The sequence below is a fragment of the Myotis yumanensis genome, unplaced genomic scaffold, assembly GCF_028538775.1.
Source record: "Myotis yumanensis isolate MYYU_CA2020_CCGP unplaced genomic scaffold, mMyoYum1.0.hap1 SCAF_8, whole genome shotgun sequence".
NCBI lineage: Eukaryota > Metazoa > Chordata > Mammalia > Chiroptera > Vespertilionidae > Myotis > Myotis yumanensis.
In genome coordinates this window covers 13,165,347-13,193,344 of record NW_027223759.1, presented here as the reverse complement: position 1 = coordinate 13,193,344, position 27,998 = coordinate 13,165,347, and the positions used below count along the sequence as shown (strand labels likewise).

Genomic DNA, 27,998 nt, shown 5'->3' with positions numbered 1-27,998 from the left:
ACCTGAGCGCGGGGGAAATTGGCGCAGCTGAGGTTTCTAGTCCCTCCTGGCTTTCCGTTCTCCAGGCCCGGCTGACGGAGGTCGCCGAGGCCGCCATATTGAATAAGCCTCCGGGCGTCTAAGGGGGTCGGTGCGGTGCAGACAGTTCTGCCGAGTGCCCTCGGCGGCTCCAGACAGAAGGTGAGGACGTGTTTGGGTGCGAAGGTTGAGGTGCCATGGCCTCAGGAGGTTATTTCTTGACAAAACTTTGCTTTAGCCCAGGAGACTCATTTCCCCCTTGTCCTTGACTGGGCGCTGCGTCCCACCCCGCCTCCCCGGGAGCCCCCGAGGGCCGGCCGGTGAGGTGTGCCGGCCCTGGTCTCTGGTCTGCTGGAGCAGGAAAGAAGCAGGCCCTGGGGAGCACTGGCCCGAACGCAGGCTTAGGGTGACCTTCGCTCCGCAGGGGAAATGCAGGACGTGCCCCTGTCTGGAGGGGAGGCCGTTTTGTTCCCTGGACGGTGACTTGTGTCAAGTGACTTCAGCCTACGGACGGAGCATTTTCTCCCCCGTCAGTACTGAGCTGGTCCAGTGCGTACGGTATTGCCTTAGCAACCGTCCACGCCTCTGACTGTTGGTTTGTTTTTGGTTTTGTCCATTGTGCGCGTTGGGTAGCGCTTTTTGGTCCTTTCGCCGGTGGGGAAACTGGAGGAGAAGACATGAAAAGTTAGAGCCCAAGGTCGCGCTGCGAGCAGCAATGCCGCCCTGTTGGAAGGTCTTGGGCTCCCGAGCCCGACTGCAAGGTGGTGGGTCGGACACAGCCCTGCTCCGAAGCGAAAAACACATCCTGCATATCAGATATTTACATGACGATTCATAAGGGTAGCAACATTACAGTTATGAAGTAGCAACGAAAACAATTTTATGGTTGGGGGTCACCACAACATGAGGAACTGTATTCAAGGGTCGCGGCATTAGGAAGGTTGAGAACCACTGTGAGAACTACAGTGTAGTGAACTGTTTCTGATGACTCAACATCAAGAGTTTTTTTGTTGTTTAATGTTCTCCCCCCCCCCCAATGTGTGTGTGCGTCGTTGCTGTGTGATTTTTGAATCTGTCATTACTCTGAATTCAGCCAATTCAGGTTTACCTCGACATCCGTAGGTTTTAATGGGTCAGATGCTACTCATTCTGGAAGTGGGTGATTTGCCCAGTTTGATGGGTTTTTAACCCCAGGGACCTGGTGTTAAGTCTTCAGAAGAAGGAAGTGACCAAAGGGCATTATTTCTTGTGGAGGAGCCTACAGTTAGTTGCTAACCTGCAGTTTACTATGTGGAATGAAGATGTGTATGCAGTGTGGGCCGAGAGTGTGAGCAAGAGCACGAAAGAGCACTTTTAAAAACCGCTTGTAAGCGGCCAGTCCTGCCTAAATGCACTTCCCCTTGAACTGACATTTATTCGGCTCCAACCTATAGCACAGCCTCGGAAGTACTGTTTTCTGCTCTTTAGATGGGCAGAAACTCATTCACCAAAAGCCACTCGCGAGTAGGTGACAGACCTGATGTCTGCAAATCCAGTATCACAGGTTCAGAACTGATGAATTTTATGAATTATTGAAATCTGACTCACTGAAATTCCCTATTATATATCATCTGTAACGGGTGTGTGAAACTTGATGCTTAAAACTTAGGTATACTAGGTACACAGGGTGCCCCAAAATACGTATACACGCTTGAACAGCAAGTAGCTGTTAAATGAAAATGAAATGTATCTTAGTAAACTGCCTTTAAAATTATATTCAAAGTGTGTATACGTTTTTCGGGACGCTCTGTACATTATTTTCCACTCTCTTTACCTTTGAAATTCTTTATGTTGATATATTCTGATCACATAACTTGCATTTTTAAAAATTCCAAAGTGAAAAATTATAATTTGGATACTTAGCCCATCTGATCAAGTGAATGGACCAAAACCTCTAAAAGTTCAGCTAACTTTTTTGTTTGCTCATGTATATGTCTTTAATCGTTGTTTACGTAATCCACTTCTGTGTATTTCAGTAATTCAGCATACCTTTCAGAGCAGGGTTTTTCAACTTGCAGCACTCGACACTTCGGATAACTCTTAGGGGGACTGCCCTGTGCATTGCAGGATGTTTAGCGTGCCCTGGCCTTGCCGCTAGATGCCTGTAGCTTTTCCCCAGTTGTGACAACAGTGTGTCCAGGCATTGCCAAATGTTCTCTGGGAAGCAAAATTCTTCCTGGTTGAGAACCAGTGTTTTAGATCCTACTGTGTCAGCCTTGGGGCTAGGCATTGAAGATAAGTTCATAATGCAGTGGGAGTAGAACAGATAATTGCAAATTTGTAAGTTCAGTGTACTACTGAACACAGAAAATGGCACTCCAGACACTTGTGAGCTAGCTCAGAATATCTCAGGAGCATTTAGTATGTAATTGCTAAGAATATTAAAAGGCATATTGTTAGGAAATGAAGGTAGAAAGGTAGGCTTTACTTTACATAGATATTAATGATAAGCTGTTATTCTTGAAATTTGTTTTACTGTATAATAGTATTTTAAGTGTGATAATTTGTTAATAGTTAAAAACAACAAATTTGCCCTTTACATAGAATTAGAAGGCCCAAATTTACATACCAGCTGCTGCTTCTTAGCTCCTTGACATGGTATAAGTCAGTAATCTCTTTGAGACTGAATATTCTCATCTATAGAATTTGAGGGAAAATATCAGGATTTGTCAATGTTCAAAAAAATAATGTATGTGGAATGTTTTAAAACCATAAAATATTACCAAAAAGTTTATAATTAGGGTTCTTCCTACAATAATATAACTCTTCTTTGTTTCATTCTTAGCAATATGTTAAGGATACCTGTGAGAAGGGCCTTAATAGGCCTTTCTAAGTCTCCTAAAGAATATGGTGAGTTGTTTTTTTAAATTTTCATTTGTTTGTACTCAACTTTCTATTTTTATAAATTCATAGATCTGTGGAATGTTTATTGAAAGACCCTAAACTCTTAAATGTTTGAAATAAAAATAGAAACAAATGACCCAAGTCAAGTAGGATAATTTGGGAATTGTAACTTTACCTTAAACAGTTTATAGAAATCATCATGGAATATAAATTAACTGGAACTGCCCATCAGTGCTGCAAATGAAAAGAAACAGTCATTCTGCTTTTGAAAAGTGGTCTTTCCATGAACATATTTTTAGTGGTATTAAAAGTTTTAACTTAAATTGCTATTAAAAGTAGACAACTATATTCTGTTTGGTATTCAAGATTAAAAAGCTTTTTGGGTAATTCATTAATTTAAAAGTCTGAATCTATAGAAATTTTAGGCTTGTATGTTAGAGTTAGTTAATCCATTATCCTCTGCTATAATGAATTCAACTATATTAATCTATTTTTCACTTCAATATTTTTGATGGTCAGTTCGAACGACAGCCACAGCAGCAAGCAACTTAATTGAAGTATTTGTTGACGGCCAGTCTGTCATGGTGGAACCGGGAACTACCGTCCTCCAAGTAGGCATATGTCCTAATTCTCTACTTTTGTGTATGTTCTGTTTTTTAGAAAAATACCAGTTTATTTCTTTATACTGTTTATTTATCTCTAAAATTTTTAAGATTCCTTGATAAATACTCATAAAAGCACTATAGGTACATGAAAATAAGTTTGATTTGAAATCTTTGAAATCTTCCAAAGTGAGCTGTCATTTATGTTTCTGACTTTCTTTTATTTAAAATTTATGTTATTGATTAAAGAGGTAAACATAGATTGGTTGTTCCACTTACTTATGCATTCATTTCTTTTACGTGCCCTGACTGGGGATCGAACCTGAAACCTTGGCATATCAGATCGACACTAACTAACTGAGCTTCCCAGCCAGGGCTGATTCTCACTTTCTTAGTGAACGATGGCAATTCTTTTGTTTCACTTCTGCCTTCCAAATAAATGCTCATTAAGAAATTTGAAGTTACTTAAAATTATTAGTTAATATAGGTAAGTTTGGGGGGAAAGTAACCTCTGTTTGTTGTGAGCCTGCTTGATGTTTTGACTTTCATGTAACCTTTCTATTTTCAGTATATTGCTAGGAATATAATCTACAAAACAGATAAGTGAAGGCCAGTACATTCTTGAATATTTAGTTTCTCCAAATTTCTCCAGAACTAAGAAAATTGTTCATGCAGAAGTGATGCATTGTTGCATCTGCAAGTTATCACAGAGCCAAATGCTGTGTATTCATTTTAGCCACCATTTCTGGACTGTCTGCCAGGTATAGACATGTAAACAATAAATACATAACAGAAATATGTTCAAGGTACAGTGCAGAGTATTTTGGCAGGTATAGGAGGTGGTAGAAAGAGATGTGAGGAGCATCTCGGGTGATTCCTGAGGAGATTTGAAAGGATATAGACAAGGTTTGCATTGATGGAACATAAGGTATATGTAGAAGATGAGATAACAGGAAATCAAGTTATTCTGTAGGGAAGGTCCAGTCATGAAAGAAGATATAAGCCATGTTAAAGAGCTTGTATTTTCACCCATCAGGAGTTTTTGTGGCTATTGAGCAATATGTCAGTGACAGTAGGATGATGGCTTGGGAGAAAAACAAGACTGGACTGAGAGATAAGGAAAGAGTTTCTTGCATTAGTGGAGCAGGAAATGAAAAGGCCTAAAATAGATGGTAGTAATGGGAATGAAAACAAGATATTAGAGTTAAAGGAGAGTGAGAGGTAGATAGGCCTTTAGGAATGATGAAGAGCAGAGGAATTTTTGTGGATTCTTTGTTGGCTTATTTGGGGTGAATTATTAGGGGACAGAAATAGGTTGAATTTTAACTCTTTGGAGCATACACTTGCATAAATGCCTTTTTAAGTCTAAAGCTTGGAGAAGAGAGAACTCTGGGCTGCAGAAGAAGAATGTGAGATATTACAAAGGCTGCGATAATATCATTTACTGCATCTAGCAAGTAGGAAGACTATACATTTTGCTAAGTAGTTAAAACATTGGACATTGCTTTAGAGCAGCGGTTCTCAACCTGTGGGTCACGACCCCTTTGGGGTTCAAACGACCCTTTCACAGGAGTCGCCTAAGACCATTGGAAAACACATATATAATTACATATTTTTGTGATTAATCACTATGCTTTAATTATGTTCAATTTGTAACAATGAAATTGGGGGTCACCACAACATGAGGAACTGTATTAAAGGGTCGCGGCATTAGGAAGGTTGCGAACCACTGCTTTAGAGTGAGGGCTAACTCTAGAGGAAATTTGAATATATTTATTGTAGGCTCAGAGAAGGAGCAGTGCTACTTGGTAGATAGAACTAATCCCTCTTACTAGGCAAACAGGAACTGGGAAGAGCTTCAGTCACAGTGGGGGTGTCAGCCCTGGGTTGGGTATTTGGAGTCAAAGCTAGAACCAGATCATAGCCAGCGAGTCTGTGTGAAGTGGAGTCTCTAATCTAAAGGAGGAGGCAAAGATGTCCATGTATGAAACCACTGGGATAGAGTTTGAATGGGAGTCGTGAACAGTGGTTCAGAGTGGAAATGGGGAATCGAGCCTTCAGTCTGAAGCTGCTTCATTTAGTTTCTTCCATGTAAAGTGTAGACATGGCTGTGGATCCTTAAAGAGGCAGCTTCAGAGCAGACTGAGGTTGGAATCAAGAGCAAATAAAGGAAATCTCTTCAGGAATGAAGAAAGAATGAATGAAAATACAGATATTTATAAATAGGACTAATAAGATAGGTAGGAGGATGGCCTCACCCTCCCTCTCATGTTTTAGGCACAGCTAGAATGAGGTCAGGTTATTCTAATGCAAAACTTTTTTACTTGTTGTCTTCTAGGCTTGTGAGAAGGTTGGCATGCAGATCCCTCGATTCTGTTACCATGAAAGGCTGTCAATTGCTGGAAACTGCAGGATGTGCCTTGTTGAAATTGAGAAAGCTCCTAAGGTACTTGATACCTAAAATTCCACTCCATGCTGTGGAAGGTAGAAAACTTTAAATCTCACAGCAAACTGTATTTAGAATCACTATTATAGTGGAGAATCTAGCCCTGTTTACTTCTTTCTATAAATTAATTTTGTGGATGATTGATTCTCTTCAAAAGTGGAAACACATTGATGGAAGTGCTTTGTAAACACAAGGGCTATAAAATTCTAACAAATTTAGAAATTAAAGGTGTCTTTTTACAGCTGTCAGTATTTCCAAATGGCTATATGACACACAACTGGGATGTGGAGTTGCTAAGCAGTACATCAGAAGTGCTTATGTTGTGCCGTTTTCAGTAGAGAAAAGGGTAGCAGCGAAGAGCTTCACTTTGAGTTTAATTTCATTTTGGCCTATGCAGTTTTAATTCATTAGTGCCCGCTAATCAAAAAGCAGCTTTGTGATGTTCTGTTTCAGACCCTTATAGAAAATCGCATTGGTAGAATAAAATTAAGATGTAGGATGTCTTATTTGTTTCTAAAAGAAATGTAAAGTGTCAGATGATCATATTATGAATATGAAAGTTAAAAAATTCAGTCTTCAAAAATACTCTCTTTTTTGCTTATTTTCAGAAGTCTAATGTTTTTATATGTTGGGTTACTTATAATTACAAATAAATACAAATACTTACAGATGTTTCTATTGAAATTTCAGGTTGTAGCTGCTTGTGCCATGCCAGTAATGAAAGGTTGGAATATCTTGACAAACTCAGAGAAATCTAAGAAAGCCAGGTACTTACTGTTACTTGACTTAGTAACTTTTCTTAGAGCAGAAAATTATTGAACTGAGATTATTGCAGTGATATATTACTTTACTGGTCCTGATTTGCTTTGCATTTGTGTGTTTGTTTTTGTTTCAATTAATATGAATATTTTTTGAGGACCGTTCAGCAACTTCCGGTAATTTTGTGTTGTTATAAGTCATAATTTTTTAGATTCTCTAATGATACTTTATCCTAGGCTTCTGTAAGCATTTTTTAGGTTGTTTTTAATACTACTTGGATAATGGTTACATTGACATTTCTGATAATAACTGTAAAATTAATACTATATGATAGCATACATCTGTGAAGGTTATTTAAATAGTATATGAAAACCGTTTTATATATTAACTTTTCATACAGGGAAGGTGTGATGGAGTTCTTATTAGCAAATCACCCATTGGACTGCCCTATTTGTGATCAGGGAGGCGAATGTGATCTGCAGGTATGTAGGCTAATCTTACGAATCTATTTGGTTGTCTCAAGTTTTAATTTTATCACCAGCATTAGATTAACTCTCTTGTGATCTATTTAAGGACCAGTCCATGATGTTTGGAAGTGATAGGAGCCGGTTTTTAGAGGGGAAACGTGCTGTGGAGGACAAGAATATTGGGCCGTTGGTAAAGACCATTATGACTAGATGTATACAGTGTACTCGCTGCATCAGGTAATTCCCCACCCCCCCTTTCTGGAATATCATTTGTATACTTATTTAATATTCATAAAATTTGGTGGAATAACAACACTTTCATTTGGTGGGAGAAGAGGAATGTTTTTAATGTTTTTTTTGCATCAGCCAATAAAATGAATAAGTTGGTCACTTTTGGTTAATATCAATGTCAGTTGGATTTAAAAACCAAATCTATAAGCATTAACTCTGTGGTAATTTGCTGAGCTATATACATGTAATTGGTGCAATTTTATGTATGTGTGCGATGCCTCAAATGCAAACATTGAATTTTTGTTTTTTAAAAAATATATTTTTTTATTGATTTCTGAGAGGAAGGGAGAGGTCAGAGATAGAAACCTCAGTGATGAGAGAGAATCATTGATCACTTGCCTTCTGCATGAACTGGGGATTGAGCTTGCAACCCAGGCATGTGCCCTGACCAGGAATCAAACTGACTTCCTGACAGTCAACCATTGAGCCACATCGGCTGGGCTGTAGAATTACATTTTATCTAGGGAGTATGCTCACCATTGAAAATATACTCAACATCTTTTTTAGTGCTTGAAAATCATTGTAGGAAAGGAGATTAATTTTGCTGGATTTGACCATTTTATGGTATATTTTTGTCTTGCAGGTTTGCAAGTGAGATTGCAGGAGTAGATGATTTGGGAACAACAGGCAGAGGAAATGATATGCAAGTTGGCACATACATTGAAAAGATGTTTATGTCTGAACTGTCTGGGAATATCATTGATATCTGTCCTGTAGGTGCCCTGACCTCTAAGCCCTATGCCTTCACTGCCCGGCCTTGGGAAACAAGGTACTCATCATTGTATTTTTTGATAATTTCTGCCCTTTGCTACTACTAAAAACTTTTTAAAGAATTTTCTTTCTGAGTCCTAAGTACCTTGGTCTGCTAAGTTATTATTTGTTTGCATTAAGTAAAATCATCTTATATTGATTTCAGAGAGGATGGGAGAGGGAGATATAAATATCAGTGATGAGAGAGAATCTTTGATTGACTGCCTCCAGCACACCCCACATTGGGGATCGAGCCCACAACCGAGGCATATGCCCTGACTGGGAATCAAACCATGACCTCCTGGTTCATTGGTTGACGTTCAACCACTGAGCCATGCCAGCTGGGCAAATAAAATCCTTTTGCTGGAAAGTAAGTAGTTATAGATTGTAGGATAGAATGAAACTGCAAATTTAAAATTTATGGTCTGTTTTCATTGTATATTAAGTTTTTAACTACGTGAATATATCGTACTTTAACCAATTCCTATGATTAGACATTTTGTTTCTATTTTTTATAATTACAAATCTATGATAAACATTCATAAATTTTCTTGTATATCTCTGGTTCTTCTGATTAAACCAAGAAATGGAGTTGGTAGTACAACAAATTTGAATATTTTTAAGGTTTTAGAAACATATAATCAAATTCCCCTCCACTTTTAAACTTCCACCAGAGTTTATGGAGTTTCTTAAAATCCCAGGTATCAAACATTGTATTTATGTGTGCAAAAGGATTGGGGGGTGGAGAACAGTACAAAACAGATGTTTAATTAGAGAGTTTGTTCCCTTCTCCTCAGCCAATAAGGCTTCCATACTCAGCCAGTAGATCTGTGTGTGGATAGAGGAGCACGTTCAAAGTTCAGGCTGTTTTCAAGTTGGCCCAATGTGTTTCCACGGGATACTTTGAATCTCAGTGTCGTCTAGGAGTGTGAATAGCTTGGGGCCCTCTCTGGTCTCAGCTGCACATATATGAACAGCCTTTGCTAGGAGTGCTTGCCCCAACTATGACTACAGCCTCTAGTACGTTTGGCTCTCCTCAGCTCAAGGATCTCCATGATATCACTTCCCCAGGCAACTTTCCTCATTGCTCCAAATTGAGTGATTGTTCATCTGCACGAAAGAAGCTCCCATCTTCACAGCCTGCCCTATCCTGGCAAACCTCCAGTTCAAGGTGGTGGGAGGAGGCCTAAGAACTGCCCTAAGCCAGAATACCGCTGATTTCCACTCTTGTTAAAGTTAAGCTGTTTTTCCAGGCATAAGAGTTTCTATGAGTTTCCCTTCGGTAGAGTTCCAGAGTGTTGAATTGGTTGTTTTTAATTTTGTTTAATTTTATTTTTGTTTTTTGGGGGGGAAGGAATTGTCTAGCTCTTAAATAACCAAGCCAGAAATCTCTCCCTTCTTGTTAGTTATTTTGATACTCAAATTGTTTCAGATTTGCCCATTTAGAGCCCTTCCAGTTGGCTTCTATATCAGAACAATTTTAAAGTCTTCATTTTTGCATTAGGAATTTATGTGATATGTTCAAATATGAGGGTTTTTAAAATTTTTTAAAAGCATTTTCTCTGAGTTCCATTATTTTTAGAAATTCATAAAGGAAAGTAATTACACAGTTTTTTGTTTGGGGTAAACCAGATAGCAGAAACTTTATTCTTATTCATAAAATGAACATAGCAAATATATGTATATATTTTCTCAGAAAGACAGAATCCATTGATGTAATGGATGCAGTTGGAAGTAATATTGTGGTAAGCACAAGAACTGGAGAGGTGATGAGGATTTTGCCAAGAATGCATGAGGACATTAACGAAGAGTGGATCTCTGATAAAACCAGGTATATGCTATATTGCTCTCCTTTTGCAATTGATTTAAAGGAAATTTTATAATAATTTTAAAGAACTATCTTTTGTATAGTTGCAAATTAATGAATATAGGCTATTAAATTCTGTACTATTAATATAGAGAATTGGACAAAACTAACAATAGTTTTAGATATGTCACTGGTTTTCATATTAACTTTGAGATACATCTTTTTTCCTTCTAAACCAACGGTTCTCAACCTGTGGGTCGTGACCCCTTTGGCGGTCGAGTGACCCTTTCACAGGGGTCGCCTAAGACCATCCTGCATATCAGATATTTACATTACGATTCATTCATAACAGTAGCAACATTACAGTTATGAGGTAGCAATGAAAATAATTTTATGGTTGGGTCACAACATGAGGAACTGTATTTAAAGGGCCAGAAGGTTGAGAACCACTGGTCTAAACGGAGAAATTGAAGTAGATGAAGATATGTAAGTTTGTTTATTGGAGAAAATAAGCAAAATATCAGTTAGAGTTTATGCAACATAATTTTTTGATAAAATATCTAGAGGCACTCAAGTTTTACAAATAAAAATGATTTAGCTTTTTCAGCTCTCATATTGTTTGTGTAATTTTAAGATTATTCAGGTAGCTAAAAATAAGTTATAAGAATTCAAGCTTTATAGGTGATATTTTAGTTTTTACCTGATATTCGTAAAATATTTATTAGTTTACCTCTAAGAAAACCTAGAATAATTACTTGTCAGGTATTTATTAACTTACTTGGTAATGAATTTAACATTTTTTTTAGATTTTAAATTTGGAAATTATAGTTGCCTCTTTATCAAGATTCCACAAATGGTGTAATTTCTGTTTAATCTAGATTTGCCTATGATGGGCTAAAACGTCAAAGACTTACCGAGCCGATGGTCAGAAATGAAAAAGGGCTTTTAACCTATACCTCCTGGGAGGATGCACTCTCTCGTGTAGCTGGAATGGTAAAACGTGGACATATAAAATAAATAGTATTTGTGATTTTTCAGTGACATCTTTGTAGTGAAGAAGAGATATATATTTCTTCACTTCTTTCCCTTTGCAAAGATTATTAACAAACATTTATTGAGAACTGTATGCCAGATGTAATGCTAGGTGCAGGGATATAGAAATCACTAACACATCTCTCACAGTCTTGTAGGGAAAGATACCTAATTAGGCAATTATCATATGCTGCTATGGGTAGTTGTGCAGGAAATGATATATGACATACAAATGATATATGAGTGGTGCCTAACCAGGGCTAGCATATCAAGGCTGCCTTCCTAGATAAGGTGACTCCTTAGGCAAAATTTAAGAATAATGAATACTAGTTTGCCAAAGCAAAAATAGAGGGAATGCCTTTCAACATGCAGGGCTTGAGGGAATGACAGATACTTGAGAAAAAGTTGTATTTAACTATAACTCCTAGTCTTCATCCTCCAGACCTCATTTTGAGGCCCTTTTGTTCCTAATTTAAAACAAACAGCTTCCTTCCAGGCTAGTGTTATTAGGGTTGGCCCCACATATACCTCTGCATCTCACAGATTAATTAATCATTGGTGTGAAACTTTTTATTAGAAGTTTGTTGCTTTTTTTCTACTTGAAAATGATTTTTTTTTCATTTTATTTTTCAGTTACAGTTGAAAATGATTCTTTTGTTCTCTGAACTGTTCATTGTGGTCTTTGCTGAATGAAAACTCCTTAGTGATACCTTTTGCGTTCATTTCCAGTTGCAGAGTTTTCAAGGCAAAGATGTGGCAGCAATTGCAGGTGGCTTGGTGGATGCTGAAGCCCTAGTAGCTCTCAAAGATTTGCTTAATAGAGTGGACTCTGACACCCTATGCACTGAAGAGGTCTTCCCCACTGCAGGAGCTGGGTGAGAATTATAAAGCTAGGATCTAGGTTTCCTTCCTTCATTCCTGCCTTCCCTCTCCACCTCCCTCCCTACTTTCCTCCTTTCCTTCCTGTGTATAAGTCAACACATCTATAGTATCTATGACTGAAATGAGACAACTTGGATTCTCTAACATGCCCACCAATTTATTTTCACATATAGACCAGCATTAAATCAGGAGGTATTGCAGAATCCAATTATAAATAAGTTCCTGAAACTTTGATGTAATTTAGGAATACTTCATAAAAATGCTTTGTCTGGGATTGCCATGGGTTTGTTGACACGAAGATATTCCGTGGATTGTCAGTGTATATTAGTTTTAAAGTAAACTTGTATTTTTAATTTTGTATTTCTAGCACAGATTTGCGATCCAATTATCTTCTTAATACTACAATTGCTGGTGTGGAAGAGGCAGATGTTGTCCTTCTGGTTGGTACAAATCCACGTTTTGAGGCACCACTATTTAATGCTAGAATTCGAAAGAGGTTAGTAATAGTATTCAGGTTTTAAATATATTTATGTGATAATTTGTTTTATATATGAAAAATTATTATTTTAGCTGACTTCTAAGTATTAGTAGGAGGGAAACTTCAAAATACTATTGGAGGATAGTTTCTAACAGGTCTACCCCCCTCTCCTCCCAATGATCTTTTATTTATCTTATTTTTAAATAATTTAAGATGCTTGAAATGATCTTTGTATACACTGTTTTGTAATACTGTTTCCCCAGATTAACCAATGTTAACATTTTGTCATATTTGTTTTATTATTCTTGTTCCATGTAGATATGTGAGAATGTAATTTTCTGAATTATTTGAAATTAAATTTTAAACATGATGCCCTTTTACTCCTAAATACTTCTATGTGGGTTTCCTAAGAACAAGGGACATTCTCTTAAATAATCAAGTATTTAGTATTGATACAGTATTATTTATTCCACAGTTTATGTTCAGATTTTACCAATTTTCCCATAATTGTTTTAGAGTAATTTTTTTCCTGCCAGAATCTAGTCTAGAGTCACACATTGTAATTAGTGTCATGACTCCTCAGTCCCTTTTTTGGGGCATTTTTTTGAAAAACACAGGGCAGTTATTTTGTAGAATGCCTGTCCATCTTTTTGTATCTTAGAGATCTGTGGATAGGTCAATCATATAATTTATTTTCTAAACTGGGACACTGTTGAGAGTGAAATGGGGAGGTGTTAATTACTCCAGGATAACAGGTTTCAGTCAGCACTGTCTCAGACAAATCAGAATATGTGTTCACCGTGTTTATAACTATTTTTGGAGGAACTGGATCCATACTTTCATGTCAGAGAGAGTAAATATGAATGAGGTAGTTTGTTTTCATGAAATATATATATATATAGTAATCCTCACTCAAGGATATGTTTATTGATTTTTAGAGAGAGAAAGGGAGAGAGAGTGAGAGAGAAATAGTGGTGTGAGAGAGAAACATGGATTGGTTGCCTCCCATATGTGTCCTAACTGGGGATCAAACCTGCAACCTAGGTATATGCCCTGACTGGGAATTGAACATGCAACCTTTTAGGTGTACCAGATGATGCCACCCGGCAGGGCTTTCATGAACTATATTTAAATGGCTTTAGTGGATAATTAGGAGATAATTCTGTTGTGTAAATATGGCAAAATAAAAACTACAGATCGTTTATTCTAAAATTAGTCTTTGTTTATAGCTGGTTTATACAGATAGCATTCTTACACAGAAAATTAATTGACTACTTTTGTGTGTATTTTTACAACACTTTATTTTTGAAAGGTACACAATAAATTATATCTGTTAAGGTTAAATGTTCTGCTAGTGTTTTTGTGCGTTTAACATTTTGTAATATAAATAACATGTAACACTAGCATTAATGAGACCAATAGCTCAGTAATTTAGCCCTAAAAACTTCGCTGTTTTTATTTCAGCTGGCTTCATAATGACTTAAAAGTGGCCCTTATAGGCAGCCAAGTGGATCTCACTTACAGATATGACCATCTGGGAGATTCTCCCAAAATTCTTCAAGACATTGCTTCAGGTACCCATCCATTCAGCCAGGTACTCTCAAGTTATATGTATTTACACTTACTGATTTTTAAGTATTGTTAAAATTTCTTGTTTTTGTAATATTATGTGATTAGTGTTAAAATTACAGCGATATAGAAAAGATCATGGAAGAAAGTAAAAAATTCAAAATCCTACCACCCCAAACAAGTATTGGTAATACATTATTATCATCTCTGTTCATATATAGAGCAAGATAGACGAATAACAGGCAAACAAACAAAAATGAAGTGATACCATACGTGCTGTTTTTATTTACTGGAGTTTAATTTTATTTGAAATTATCAGAAAAGACATTGAAGTGAAACTAAAAGGATTAAACCTTAACCTTCAATGAATTCTTTCTTATTCTTTCTTTGTTTTAATCTTTACCCAAAGATATCTTTCCATTGATCTTTAGAGAGAGAAATTGGGAGGGAAAGCGGCGGGGGGAGGGGAGAGAGAGAGAAACTTCCATGTAAGAGAGATACATTGACTGGTTGCCTCCCGCATGCGCCCTGACTGGAGGTATGTGCCCTTGACCAGGAATCAAACCCATGGTCTGCAGGCTGATGCTCTAACTACTGAGTAAACTGGCTAGGGCAATGAAGTCTTTCTTTATTGCAAGTTATTATTCCTAAAAGAAATTTCACCAGTTCTTTTACATGACCTTTTTCATTACTGGAGTCTTCATGAATATTATTTCCTTGCTGTCTGTAGATTATAGTTGTTCATTTCTTATTTTTTAAAGAGAGTCTCATAGGTGCACTATCCCTTGAGTTCTTGCTTGCTTGAAAATGTCTAGTATTCCTGAAGAGAGCCTTAGCGGATATAAAGTTCTAGGGTCACACTTTTTTTCTTCTCTAAACTTCATAAACACTTGTTATTGTGGAGAAGTCGGACATCAGCTGTTTTCTCCCAGCCCTGTCCTATTTTTTTTTTTTCCTGTCTAGATACTTTTTCTTGAAAGTTAAGAACTTCACCAGAAAGTGTCTTAATGGTGGTTCTCTATCACTTTTTATCTGAGGAGTTGTGCTTTTCAGTCTGAAGATTCAAGGTTCTCTTTATTTTAGAATTTGTGTGTGTGTGTGATTATTTTAAAAGTGGGAGGGGTTTTTATTTCTCATAATGGTTCTGGAGGTAGGTAGTTTGACAGATGATACAGGTTTCCCAAAATGTCGTCAAGGAAGGGGCCTTCTTGCTTTGCTATCCTCGCTGCATTTGCTCACTCATGTGTTTGTGTGAGCCTCCTCTCATAGTTCAAGATGATTGCTTCATTTATAGCCTCAAATGTAAATAAGAAGACAGTCGGGTCAGAGGGACAAAGCAGCCAAGCCCTATTTGTTTAAAGAGGAAAAACATTACCATGATTACAATGATCAAAAATACTAAAAAATATTAAGTAGTCCTCTTTTATCTCTAGTTCTCATCCTCATGCCCCAGGAGATGATTCAGTGTTCTTCAGGAAAATTTGCTTCTATAATAGATTTCAATGTATGTTTTCTATTATATAACTAGAGGCCTGGTGCACAAAATTTGTGCACTGGTGGTGGGGGGGGGGGGGGGGAGGGGGCGGCATGGCCGGCAGGGATTGGCCCACTGTGGGAGCAGCTGCTCGTCCTGGTTAGCCAAGCAGTGCTCCCACTGTGGTAGTGCACTGACCACCAGGGTCAGCTCTGGCGTTGAGCGTCTGCCCCTGGTGGTCAGTGCACGTCATAGCAACTGGTCGACCAGTCGTTCTGGTCGTTCCGCCATTCAGTCTCTGGGCTTTTATTATATAGGATTAGTTATTTTCTCTCTCTTTTTTTAAACGTGTGCCTTTTAAAAATATATTTTTTTATTGATTTCAGAGAGGAAGGGAAAGGAAGTGATAGAAACATCAATGATGAGTCCTAGCTGATTTGGCTCAGTGGATAGAGTGTTGGCCTGAAGACTGAAGGGTCTCGGGTTCTATTCCAGTCAAGGACACATGCCGGGGTTGTGGGCTCGATCCATCCCTAGTAGTGGGTGTGTAGGAGGCAGCCAATCAGTGATTCTTTCTTGTCATTTATGTTTCTACTAGAAGCCCGGTGCACAAAAAATTTGTGCACTGGCAGTGCGGGGGGGTGGGTTTCTCAGCCCAACCTGTGCCCTCTCACAGTCTGGGACCCCTCGGGAGATAACCACCTGCTGGCTTAGGCCCGCTCCCCTGGTGGCAGATGGCACGCCCAATTCCGCGGTGACTGCCCCGTCTTCCCCGGTCGCACACGGCAGGCCCGGATCCTGCACTGGGGCGGGCAGTGGCTGGGGATCGCGCTGCCGCCTGCGCAGGGCGGTGCAGCGGGATCTGCCTGCAGTATGCAAATTTAACGGCCATCTTTGTTGGGTTAATTTGCATACTCTTCTGATTGGCTAGTGAGCGTAGTGAAGGTATGGTCAATTAGCATCTTTGTCTTTTATTAGTGTAGATCTCTTTCTCCCTTTCCCTTCCTCTTTGAAATCAATTAAAATATATATATACATATATTTTTCTTTTTTTTTTTTTTTTAAAGAAACATCAGTGATGAGAGAGAATTATTGATCAGATGCCTCTGCATGTCCCTTACTGGGAATCGAGCCTGCCACACCTGCCTGGCAATTCTATTTTCTTCATCAAGAACTCTTAACCATGCAGATATTGGATCTCCTTTTCTATCTTTTCTGTCATTTTTTCCTTAGTTCTTTTGTTCTTTTTCAGTTTGTTTTATATAATTTTTTATAGCCTTTCTTGTTCCTGTATTTACAGTCATGTTTTATTTTGTTTATTTTATTGTTTCTGGAATGGTGTTCATATCTAATTTCTCTTCCAGTTCTCTCCTTAGTTCTGATATGAAAATCTATTGTATTATACCCTCTATTATGTCACTTATTTGAACTCTTTTTTTGTTTGTTTTTACTGATTTTTTTGGGGGGGAGGAGGGATATGAAGGGAAAGGGAGAGATAGAAACATTGATGAGAGAGAAACATCAGCATTGATTGACTGCTTTCTGCATGGTCTCCACTGAGGATTGATCCAGAAACCAGGGCATGTACCCTGACTGAGAATGGAACCAGTGACCTCTTGGTGCATGGGTCAATTGATGCTCAACCACTGAGCCACACACCACAAGCCAGGCTGAAATCTTATTTTTTTAAGTGCGATAAAAGTGTGTTTTTCATTTTTTGAGGCTATTGAAACTTTCTCCGAACTCTTCACATTTCCTTGGGAAATTCCTCTTGCAATGAATATCCTCCTCTTTGTAGTATCTAGGTATAATTCTCATGCTGATTCTTTGATTAGGGCTAGCTGTCTGTTGAAGAATGAAACAGAGGGATGGGCAGGAGAGTGAGCTATGTAGTCTACAGCTTTACTTCTAATTTTTTTCATCTTCTACCAAAGCTGTAGTTTCCTTTGCTCTTGGCATGCACTCCCCCCTTAGTCTTTGGCATTCAGGAAGTTGCTATGTTTGAAAGCAAACTGCATTGGGATCTAGCGATCATTGCTTTCCCTACCACCTCCTCCCTGTCTGGGACCTGGTGAGTAGACAGAAGACAGTAGACATGGTACCTTAGCATGGTTTCTCCTGTTACACAGTACCATTGGAATCTCAGTCGGGAACATTCCCCAATCAATCCCTCTGACTCAGTCGTCTTGACCAAAGTTGTTTGGCTTGGATTTTGATTCCCAATGCTTACTTTTAGAAAATCTGTTTTATCTCGTGGTACTTGTTTAATCATTTCACATAGCATTGGCAATGTGATTAATTGTGGCTGTATGTATGTCTATATGTTGACTAAACTTGGGGACAACATATTGTAGATTCAGATTTGGTTAAGTTTAGTTTTCATGTGTTTTTCATAAAAGTTACAAAATTTTTTTTTAATAGGTCTTAAAGGAAGCTAAAAAACCTATGGTGGTTTTAGGTAGTTCTGCGCTCCAAAGAAATGATGGGGCAGCGATTCTTGCAGCTGTTTCCAGCATTGCTCAAAAGATTCGGATGAGCAGTGGTGTTGCTGGTGATTGGAAAGTTATGAATATCCTACATAGGTATGTTGAGTATTGTTTTACATAATATAAAATTCAAGTAATTTTGTGTATAAGTGTCTTACATTGTCACATTTAGATTTACAAACAACTTAATATTTAACAACATTATCTTAGCTGGTATGAAATAGAAACCTTTACTTTCTTTGTGAGAAAAACCCAAGATAATAAAAAATAATTTAAAATATCCAAATTTGCAGTTAAGTGCTGAGAAATCTTGAAAATCTGAATCAGTATAACTTGTTGCAAAAATTGCAATGTCTTTGACTAAATGATGAAAATGTAAGCTAACGTACTGAGAATATATCTGAAGTTTTTTGGTGAGTATATTAACAATGCAAGTTTAAGACAGTTTTGAAAGAGAAAAAAGAGTATGAAGTAAAAGTTTTCTTTATTCCACTATCTGTAGATAATTACTATTGCTATTTTGGTGTACTCTTGTCTGGTCTTTTATTTCCTGTGTAAAATAATATAGTTGAAATCATACTGTGCATACAATTTTGTGTCCTCATTTTGATAGATTCTTATTACCAAATAAAAATTTCTTCCTGTTATTAGAAATAATTTAAAAAATATATTTGTATTGATTTCAGAGAGGAAGAGAGAGAGAGAAACATCAGTGATTAGAGAGAATCATTGATTGCCTCCACACTTCACACTGGGGTTTGAGCCCACACCTGGGCATGTGTCCTGATCAGTAATCAAACCGTGACCTCCTGGTTCATAGGTCAACACTCAACCACTGAGCCACGCTGGCTGGGCACAACTTGCATTTTTAAGATCGGTTTGGCTATTCTGGGTCTTTTGCAGTCCTTATGAATTTTAGGATCAGTTGGTCAGTTTCTGCAAAGGATTCAGCTATGAATTTTTTTAATCCTCACCAGAGAATATGTTTCCATAGATTGGAGAGAGAGAGAATTGGGAGAGGGAGAAAGAGAAACATCAGTGTGAGAGAGAAACATCTATCTTTTTTAAAAGATTATTTTCTGCTTATAAAAGTTATATATGTTCACAGAAAAAAATTCCATAAAGACATACACCATTGTATTCATTATAGTTTTCTCTGAATTACAGTTTTATGAGTGTATTTAAATTTATCCCTTTTGGCTTTCAATATCACCCATTTTTCTCTAATTTACTGTGTTTGGCTTATCATGTGTTTTATGGCTTAACTGTATTGAATAAGAATCAACTTAAAACAATTGCAATTGGCAGAAAGCTTCCAAAATTATTTCATTAAATATTAGCTAAGGAAGAAACACAGTGTCCTAGACATCTTGTTTGTTTGTTTGTTTTTTAGCCATTCTTAAAAGTAAAAGACTATTGTTTCTGCTTTTGACATCTGTTTTAAATGGATAAAAAAGGTGAGGGATGGTTTAGGTATCACATTAAAATTTTTTTTTAAACCTGAGGATATTTTCATTGATTTTCAGAGAGAGAGGAAGGGGGAGAGAGAGTGCAAAGCATCAATGTGAGAAAGAAATATCGATCAGTTGTCTTCCGTTAACACCCTGACCAGCTGAGGATAGAAACGGCAACCTAGGAATGGAAGCCTTGACCTTTGACCTTTCAGTGTATGGAACAGTGCTCCTACCAACTGAGCCACACCGGCCAGGGCTCATTTAATTTTATTTTATTTTATTTTATTTATTTTTGCTAAAAGTATTACAAAGGGTATTACATAAGTGCCCTTTTTATCCCCCCCACCCTTGACAAACCCCTGCCCTCCCTTACCCCCCAGTGTCTTATGTCCATTAGTTATGCTTATATAGATGCATACAAGTCCTTCGGTTGATCTCTTACTCCCCTCCCTCCTGTCCCCCAACCCTCCCTGGCCTTCCTCATTTAATTTTTTATAGTGAAACATGGTACTTATGCTAAAAATTCCTGATTCTACAGGATTGCAAGCCAAGTAGCTGCTTTAGACCTTGGGTATAAGCCTGGGGTGGAAGCAATTCGAAAGAACCCTCCCAAAGTGTTATTTCTCCTGGGAGCAGATGGAGGTTGTATCACTCGACAGGATTTGCCAAAGGATTGTTTCATTATTTATCAAGGTAAGTAGCATGTGACACCAGAAACAGAAGAGAATGGTACACTGTGTATTGTAGAAACTGTTTGGCAATATATTCAGTGGATTGAATATTTTCCATTCAGGAGTTCCCCACACACACCCTCCCAGTATTTTTAAAACCAAGTTATAGGTTTTATTTGTTAAGAGGCCTGTGCACGAAATTCGTGCACGGGGGTGGGGGGAGGGAGAAGGGGTGTCCCCCAGCCCAGCCTGCACCCTCTCCAATCCGGGATCCCTCTTGCAATCCAGAACCACTGGCTCCTAATTGCTTACCTGCTTGCTTGCCTATTGCCCCTAACTGCTCCTCTGCCAGCCTGATGGCCCTAACTGCTCTCCCCTCCTGGCCTGATCCCCCTAACTGCCTATCTGCTTTCCCTTCCTCTCCACACCCTTCAGAACCCCAGCGCAGGCGTGCTGAGAGCTCTCCGCAGTGGCCCTGCCCCTGCCCACGTGCTGATTGGTTGTTATGTGAAGGTGTCGTGGAAAATTTGCATATTCCTCTATTAGTATAGATAATTGGTACTATTATTAAGAATTATTACTTGATGTGATTTAATAACAGAATTAAACCTAAATGCTCCTAGTAATAGGAATGGTTAAATTCTGGTTTATTTATACAATGGGATATTATATAACATTAAAATTCAGCTTTTCAAAGAAACCATGTAAAAACGTTAAAAATCATGAGTCCTGTATTACAGGACTTTAATGCATCATATTTAATAGTGCTCTTTGGGCTTTTTTAAATATTTGACTCATTTTCTTGAACTCTCATTCATTGTATGAAATGAAATCAAGTCTCCCTGGAATAGATGGAGTTCAGAGTTTTCTTGATATTTTACAGAGAAAAGTATTACATAATTTTCCACTTCATTTTCCACATAAACACCATAAATTTACAATAGGCTTTTCATGGAAGTAGTTTGTATCTTTAGTTTGATAAAGTTAAACCAAAATGCATAAACTCAAATTCTAGTTCTATCCAGAGATAATTATTGATTGTGGTTTGTTGTTAAGTAATTTATTTTTTAATTTTTATTATTTTGAGAGAGAGATTTGCTGCTCTACTTATTTATGCATTCATTGGCTGATTCTTGTATGTGCCCTGACCAGGCTCAAACCCACAACCTTGGCATATGGGAATGACGCTCCAACCAACTGAGCTACCCGGCCAGGGTGATTGTGGTTTTGATCTGCATGCTTCATACATTTTCCTGTGCATATACAAGCATTTACACAAATGAGATCAAAGTTTATATGTTGTGCTATAATTCTTCATTTAATTTCTTCCCCCCCCAACAGTTTGTTAAACTATTAGTGATTCATTATACTATTTTTTATAATTCTCTGTATATACCCTTTTCAGTGTTATTACTGTCTTATTCTTGTTGTACACTTTTTGTTTCTCCACCATTTCAGTCTACTTTACCAAATTTCACTAACATTCATCTGAGCATTTTCACTTTATAATCATCAAGAGAAATAATATACCTAGTTGTCACTATATATGTGTATGAGATACATATTTGTGTATTTGCAAACAATAATCTGGGAAGATACATATCAAGTACTTTAACAGTAATTTTCTTTGGGAAGGAAGTTGAATTGTGGGCAAGGTTGGTTTTAATCTTTATTCCAGTGTTTCAGTATTGTTTTTATTTTTAAAACACTTTTATAATTTTAAAAATGTTTACTATGTTCATGTAATAGTACCTAATCAGTTTTTTACTAAAATGTTGTTTGCCTTTTTCCATCTTTTCACAGGACATCACGGTGATGTTGGAGCTCCTATAGCTGATGTTATTCTCCCAGGCGCAGCTTACACCGAGAAGTCTGCTACTTATGTCAATACTGAGGGCCGAGCTCAGCAGACTAAAGTAGCAGTGACCCCTCCTGGCTTGGCGAGAGAAGACTGGAAAATTTTAAGAGCCCTCTCGGAGGTATTTATTTTTGGTTGCTTGACATGTTAGTTTGTCAGAATGGTTTTCAAAGTCAAGGAAGACCCAAGTCTGTAATGCAAAGATGATTTGAATTATCTCTACAGGGAAAATGTGTTTAAAAAATGGAAATTTGAAATTGGTATTTTAATTTTTGACTTATCTTATATTTCTTTTAACTCTTTTTACTATAAAAAGAATCATGAGATTTAAAATAATGTACAGTTGTTTATAAGCTGTATATGATCAATAACAAGCAGTCACCTTAGCATAGCATTATCTCTTCATTTATTTCATAATGTCTATTTTCTAAAGATAAATTACTAATGTACTGACAGCTATTTATGGATTACCAGTGTTTTTTACAATTGTGTTCCCCTCTTACCCCCTTGCTTAATATACACACTAATGGACACCAGTAGATTTTCAGTAGTACTGTACATTTCACCATAGTCGCAGTTACATACAGGGATGAGCAAAAATAGGTTTACAGTTGTATGTGCAACACAGCATATATTCTAGGCCCAGGGCACGAAATTCGTGAATGGGTAGGGTCTCTAGGCCTGGCCGGCGATCAGGGCTGATTGGGGCCTTCCAGCTGCCTGCGAGGCCTTCCTTTGTTCCATGCCGCCCCCTGGTGGTCAGCACACGTCATAGTGAGCAATAGAACTCCCAGTCAAACTCCTGAGGGGACACTTTGCATATTAGCATTATATATAGAGAGAGAGATTATTATTTATTCATTATTGTATTTTTCATATAAACAGTTGTGAACCTACTTTTGTCCACCCATATATTATTTGAAAATTTTAAGTATTAAAGCTTTATGTCAATTTTTGGGTCCTGATATGTTATAGATAGCAGGCATAACTCTTCCATATGATACTCTGGATCAAGTAAGGAACAGATTGGAAGAAGTCTCTCCTAATCTTGTTCGATATGATGATGTTGAAGGAGCTAATTATTTCCAGCAAGCAAGTGAGCTCTCCAAGGTAAAAACTTACCTATATGCTGTTTTCATAATAGTGTATCCTTCAGTGTAACAGTAGTACTTTTTAATACTATTATTGATCTCTTACTCCTCTTTTGCAGCTAGTGAACCAGCAACTACTTGCTGATCCTCTTGTTCCACCTCAGCTAACAATAAAAGACTTCTATATGACAGGTATGCAATTGTCAACATGACTGGCAAGTATGAAAGGTGGTAAGGAATAATTCAGCATTGTGATTACAACCTGTTAGTATTTAATATTTTTAATTTTTGAAGATTTTAAAACATCAGAACTGGTATAATTCATATTTTCTGATTTTACTGTAATTCCCTTTTCTAAAATGTAAGCAGAGTTTGAAAATGCAGGAAAAGTTAACAGATTTTAAATATAAAATTTTACTGTTGTATTTAGTATCACTGTGTAGCAATTTAGGGAGAGTTTTTCTGTGAAAGTTTTCCTGAGAATTACAGTAGAAGAATTAAAATACTTCAGTGGTGAAACATGTTAAATGGTGCTTCTGATGGAAGGGGTTAGGAATGTTTTTAAGGAATGCAGACTAACTGAAACTTGTTTACTGCACATCTTACAACACTTGATATAACATCTAGGTTATGAGGTACTTGATAAGATGATTTAAACATTTTTTTATATCTAAAAGCAGGTAGGAGTATATTTTAATTTTTTTGGTACAATTTATATCTAAGATTATTTTTAATAGGATGTTTAGTTATGTTATAAAAGTTGTATTCATTGTAGAATATATGCCTAAGTTAAAAATAGCAAGAAAAACTCACTATGACCCCACTACTCAGAAATAACTATATTTATTTTTAACATTTTGACCAATCACTTGGGGATATATACATATATTATTCTAACAAAAACAGATTATTCAGTTACTATGGGTTTTTTGTTTGCTTTTTATAGCTGTTGAAATGTAATTCATATACCATGAAATTTACCCATAAAGTGTACAATTGAATGCATTTTAATACACATTGTTGTGTGACCTTTTTTTCAATTACAGTATATATTCACATATTTTTCCAGTCTTTAATGCTTTTCTATAATATGTTTAATTGTTGTATACTGGCACATTGTTTGCTATATGTAATTATTTAATCACACCTAGGAATACTTATTAAAAGCATTTAGCTAATAAGGGGCTTATCCTCTGAATTTGTTGGTTGATCTCAAAATTTACACATAGTTGTATAATTTTATATAGCCTTTTTTTTTGTTCCTGAATATGTGAAACAGAGTTTTACTATGTGCTTTTACAAGTTGTATTATCAAAGTCCAACTTTTAAAAATCTCTTTCAGATTCAATTAGCAGAGCCTCACAGACAATGGCCAAATGTGTTAAAGCTGTCACAGAGGGTGCCCAGGCAGTAGAGGAACCATCCATATGCTGAAACATCTACCAGTTTTGCTACAGATACTTAATGGACAACTATGTTGGAGTGATCTCTTAGAGGTTTCTCTCTTTAAAAAATAATGTGAATGATGTAATATTTAAGGTTCTATCATGCTTATTTGAAAACAATATTGCAATCATCAGAGAACTTGGAGCTTCCAAGAATGTTTATGTATTGTGTGTAAACATTAAATAGTTTAATAAACATGTACACTGATGCTTTTTCATGTAAAAGCATTAATAGTCTTTGTGATGAATACAAAGAAAATCCTTAAAATATGAATTTTTGTTTATCTTTATAGGTCATTTATGTTTGTAAATGGGTTAAAGAAACAAAGCTTCCATTAGGACCCCTTTTTAAATTTGTTTTGTTTTTTTGTTAATCCTCACCTGTTTTTTCCATTTATTTTTAGAGAGAGTGGAAGAGAAGGAGGGAGGAAGGGAGGGAGGAATATTGATGTAAGACAGACACATCAATTGGTTGCCTTTGCACGAGCCCCAACTGGAGCCAGAATCGAACTTGTAACCCAGGTTTGTGCCCTTGACCGAGAATCAAACTCGTAACCCTTCCGTGTGCAGGCTGAACTCTAACCACTGAGCACACTGGTGAGGGCAGGACCCCCTTTTTTATTGTTAAAATAAAGATTTAAGCATTCTGTCAGGGTGGGTACATAGAAAAAATACATAATCATATACTGTATGTATCCTGGAAAATTATAATAATGGTAGCTAATGGTTATTCAACTTTTTCTGTGTGCTAAGTAACCACTAAGCTTACATGTATTACCTTGTTTTGTCCTTGCTCTGACCCTATGAGGTAGTAGTATCTCATTTTACAGGTGAAGAACCTGAAGCCCAGGTATATTAGGTAGCTTGCTCAAGGCCACAACAAAAAGGTCAGACTCAAGCTGAGTTCTGTCTGACTCCAAAATGTATTGTTCTTAACTGCTACACATAATTCCCTGCCATTGATGCATAGTCTAAGAATTGGTATTGAGGAGCTTAATGGGTAACACATTTTTCTGTATTCTCTTGTACCTGTTTATATGTCATGGTGGTTATGTGACATTTTTCTTTGGATAATAGATTACACGTACATACACCCACCAGGAATGAGGGAGGTCTGAAGAGATCTATAATGTAGGTCTTCATTGATGTTTCATATTCATTATATTAGTACCATGTATAATATTAAGTCAGATAAATTTCCAGTAATAGAAAATAAACTAATAGCTTTCATAATTTTTAATTGTCAAAACAAAAAGGAAAAATTTTACAACTAATCTTGGAGGTAATCTAAAGCTATATTAAATTTTTTCAAAATTCACGTTCAGAATCCTTTTGTTTTATTATTCCTTTCTGCTTTCCTGATTGTTCCTTTCTGCTTTTCTGATATAAACTCAATTCCATTGATTGTAAGGGAAAGTCATGTCTAATATAAGCTCCAGATTGTATCTCTTTTTTTTAAAATATATTTTATTGATTTTTTACAGAGAGGAAGGGAGAGAGATAGAGAGTCAGAAACATCGATGAGAGAGAAACATTGATCAGCCACCTCCTGCACATCCCCCACCGGGGATGTGCCCGCAACCCAAGTACATGCCCTTGACCGGAATCGAACCTGGGACCCTTGGCTATATCACCTGAGCCAAACCGGTTTCGGCCAGATTGTATCTCTTAAAAGAAAAAACATTTCTTCACTAAAGCTCAGAGTAATTAAGTAACTTGGTCAAGGTCAACCCAGTCTGTGAAATACTGCTACTGCAGTATCTCACCAGGGTTGTGAAAATTAATTGTACAGAATTCTGCTTATTTTTAATAATGGATGGAATCTTTACCAGTCATTGTAAAATTTACTGTTTGTTGGATTCTAACTCTTAAAAAAGAGCAAAGCATAAAATGGTGCTGTCAGAAGAGGGAAGACTATGTGCTAGTGATAGAAAAGGTAGTGAAGGAGATTAGAACTGTTGATGTGCATGGAAGTGGATGAGTGGATTCTTTTGCCAACATAAAGCTTTGGCTAATATAAACTGTCAGCCTTACTGCTGCCCAAACAAATTACCCTACCACTATTCAAGCTCCCAAGGACAGAGGAACTAAAGTTAATATTTAAATGTTAACATTGTCATTCATGACTACTGTTAAAATGTCATTAGCAAAGTCACCCATTACCAATGGTGTGGCTAAAAATTATGATTCATGCAGAAGTTAATGCTATACATAAATATGACACACTATTTTTTAGGTCACTTTATAAGGCTTATCTTCTCTTAGCATGGCTAGACCTTATGTTTGTGATTGACAACTTTTGGAAACAAGTAGACATGAAAAAGATATAAGGATCTGTTGGAACAAAAAATTGTGTATATACATATATAGTGACATTTTATAAAAATATGAAGATAGCTGATAATTCCCTAATAATTTTTAATAACCAGTATTTCAAACTATCTTAACAATTGCATAGTACTCTAGTCAGTTTGCTTATTTAATTTAGCCCAAGAGACAAAAATGTTAGAAAACTGTGACTATACTTAGGGTCCATATTTTAAGAAAACAAGGATCTCAGAACCAAATACTCATTGCTTAATGTGTTTTCTTTGGTTTTATACCACTGAAAAATTTTGAAGATTAAAGATAGAGACCTACCTATGACTGATTTGTCAAAATAACTTAAACTGAAAAGCAATACATTGGTATTGAAAAATATGGCAAAAAACAAACAAACAATACAAAAAGAAAAATATGGCAAATGTATGGTCTAGGATTAGATTATAATATTTAATTTGAAATTGGTATGTAAAGAGATCAGAAGATAACATTAATTTACTTCTCAGAATCATATAATTTTGGATCTGAAAAGGACTAGAAAAATCTAGTCTTATACATGTATTTTATAATTGTGAAAATGAAGACCAGAGAGAATAAGGGTCAAATTGGAGGCAGGTTTTGTGGTTTGAACCAGCTCCTCTGATTTCTCAAAGCCTTAAATTCAACTCTGACATTTATTAAACATTTGCAGAGTATCTACTGTGTGGCAAGTATGATAGTAAGTACTAGACTACAAAAAGAAATGCAGTTAAGTTTGTGCTTCAAGGAGCTAACCCTGTAATAAAAGGTATGTAAACATCAATTACACTAATGTCGTAACAGTCTAATACAGGTATGTACATAATTCAGTGTTGGCCATGGCTGGACCTGACAAAATTTTTAAATTTACGATACTCAGTGTTAGCCATTATTTAGAGACACACACAGTCATACACTGTATACCCATCAAAATTTTAAATGTGCAGCCCTAACCGGTTTGGCTCGGATAGAGTGTCGGCCTGCGGACTGAAGGGTCCCAGGTTCGATTCTGGTCAAAGGCATATACCTTAGTTGCAGGCACATCCCCAGTAGGGAGTGTGCAGGAGGCAGCTGATCGATGTTTCTCTCTCATCGATGTTTCTAACTCTCCCTCTCCCCTCCTCTCTGTAAAAAATCAATAAAATATATTTTAAAAAGAATTTTAAATGTGCATTTCTTAGGCCCAGGAATTCTA

General features: G+C 36.9%; 1 protein-coding gene across 1 annotated transcript; it reads left to right on the top strand.

Annotated features, from left to right (window-relative positions):
• The first annotated feature begins 67 nt into the window (after positions 1-67).
• Positions 68-25,777, top strand: NDUFS1 (NADH:ubiquinone oxidoreductase core subunit S1). The gene is made up of 19 exons (XM_070421945.1): positions 68-180; positions 2,843-2,907; positions 3,421-3,512; positions 5,842-5,949; positions 6,640-6,716; positions 7,109-7,190; positions 7,282-7,412; positions 8,050-8,235; positions 9,913-10,047; positions 10,902-11,016; positions 11,785-11,930; positions 12,305-12,433; positions 13,880-14,009; positions 17,880-18,040; positions 19,937-20,091; positions 21,873-22,048; positions 22,903-23,037; positions 23,138-23,210; positions 24,361-25,777. The coding sequence occupies exons 2-19, from the start codon at positions 2,847-2,849 to the stop codon at positions 24,450-24,452; spliced, it is 2,184 nt and encodes a 727-aa protein (XP_070278046.1). The 5' UTR covers positions 68-180; positions 2,843-2,846; the 3' UTR covers positions 24,453-25,777.
• Positions 25,778-27,998: the final 2,221 nt, after the last annotated feature.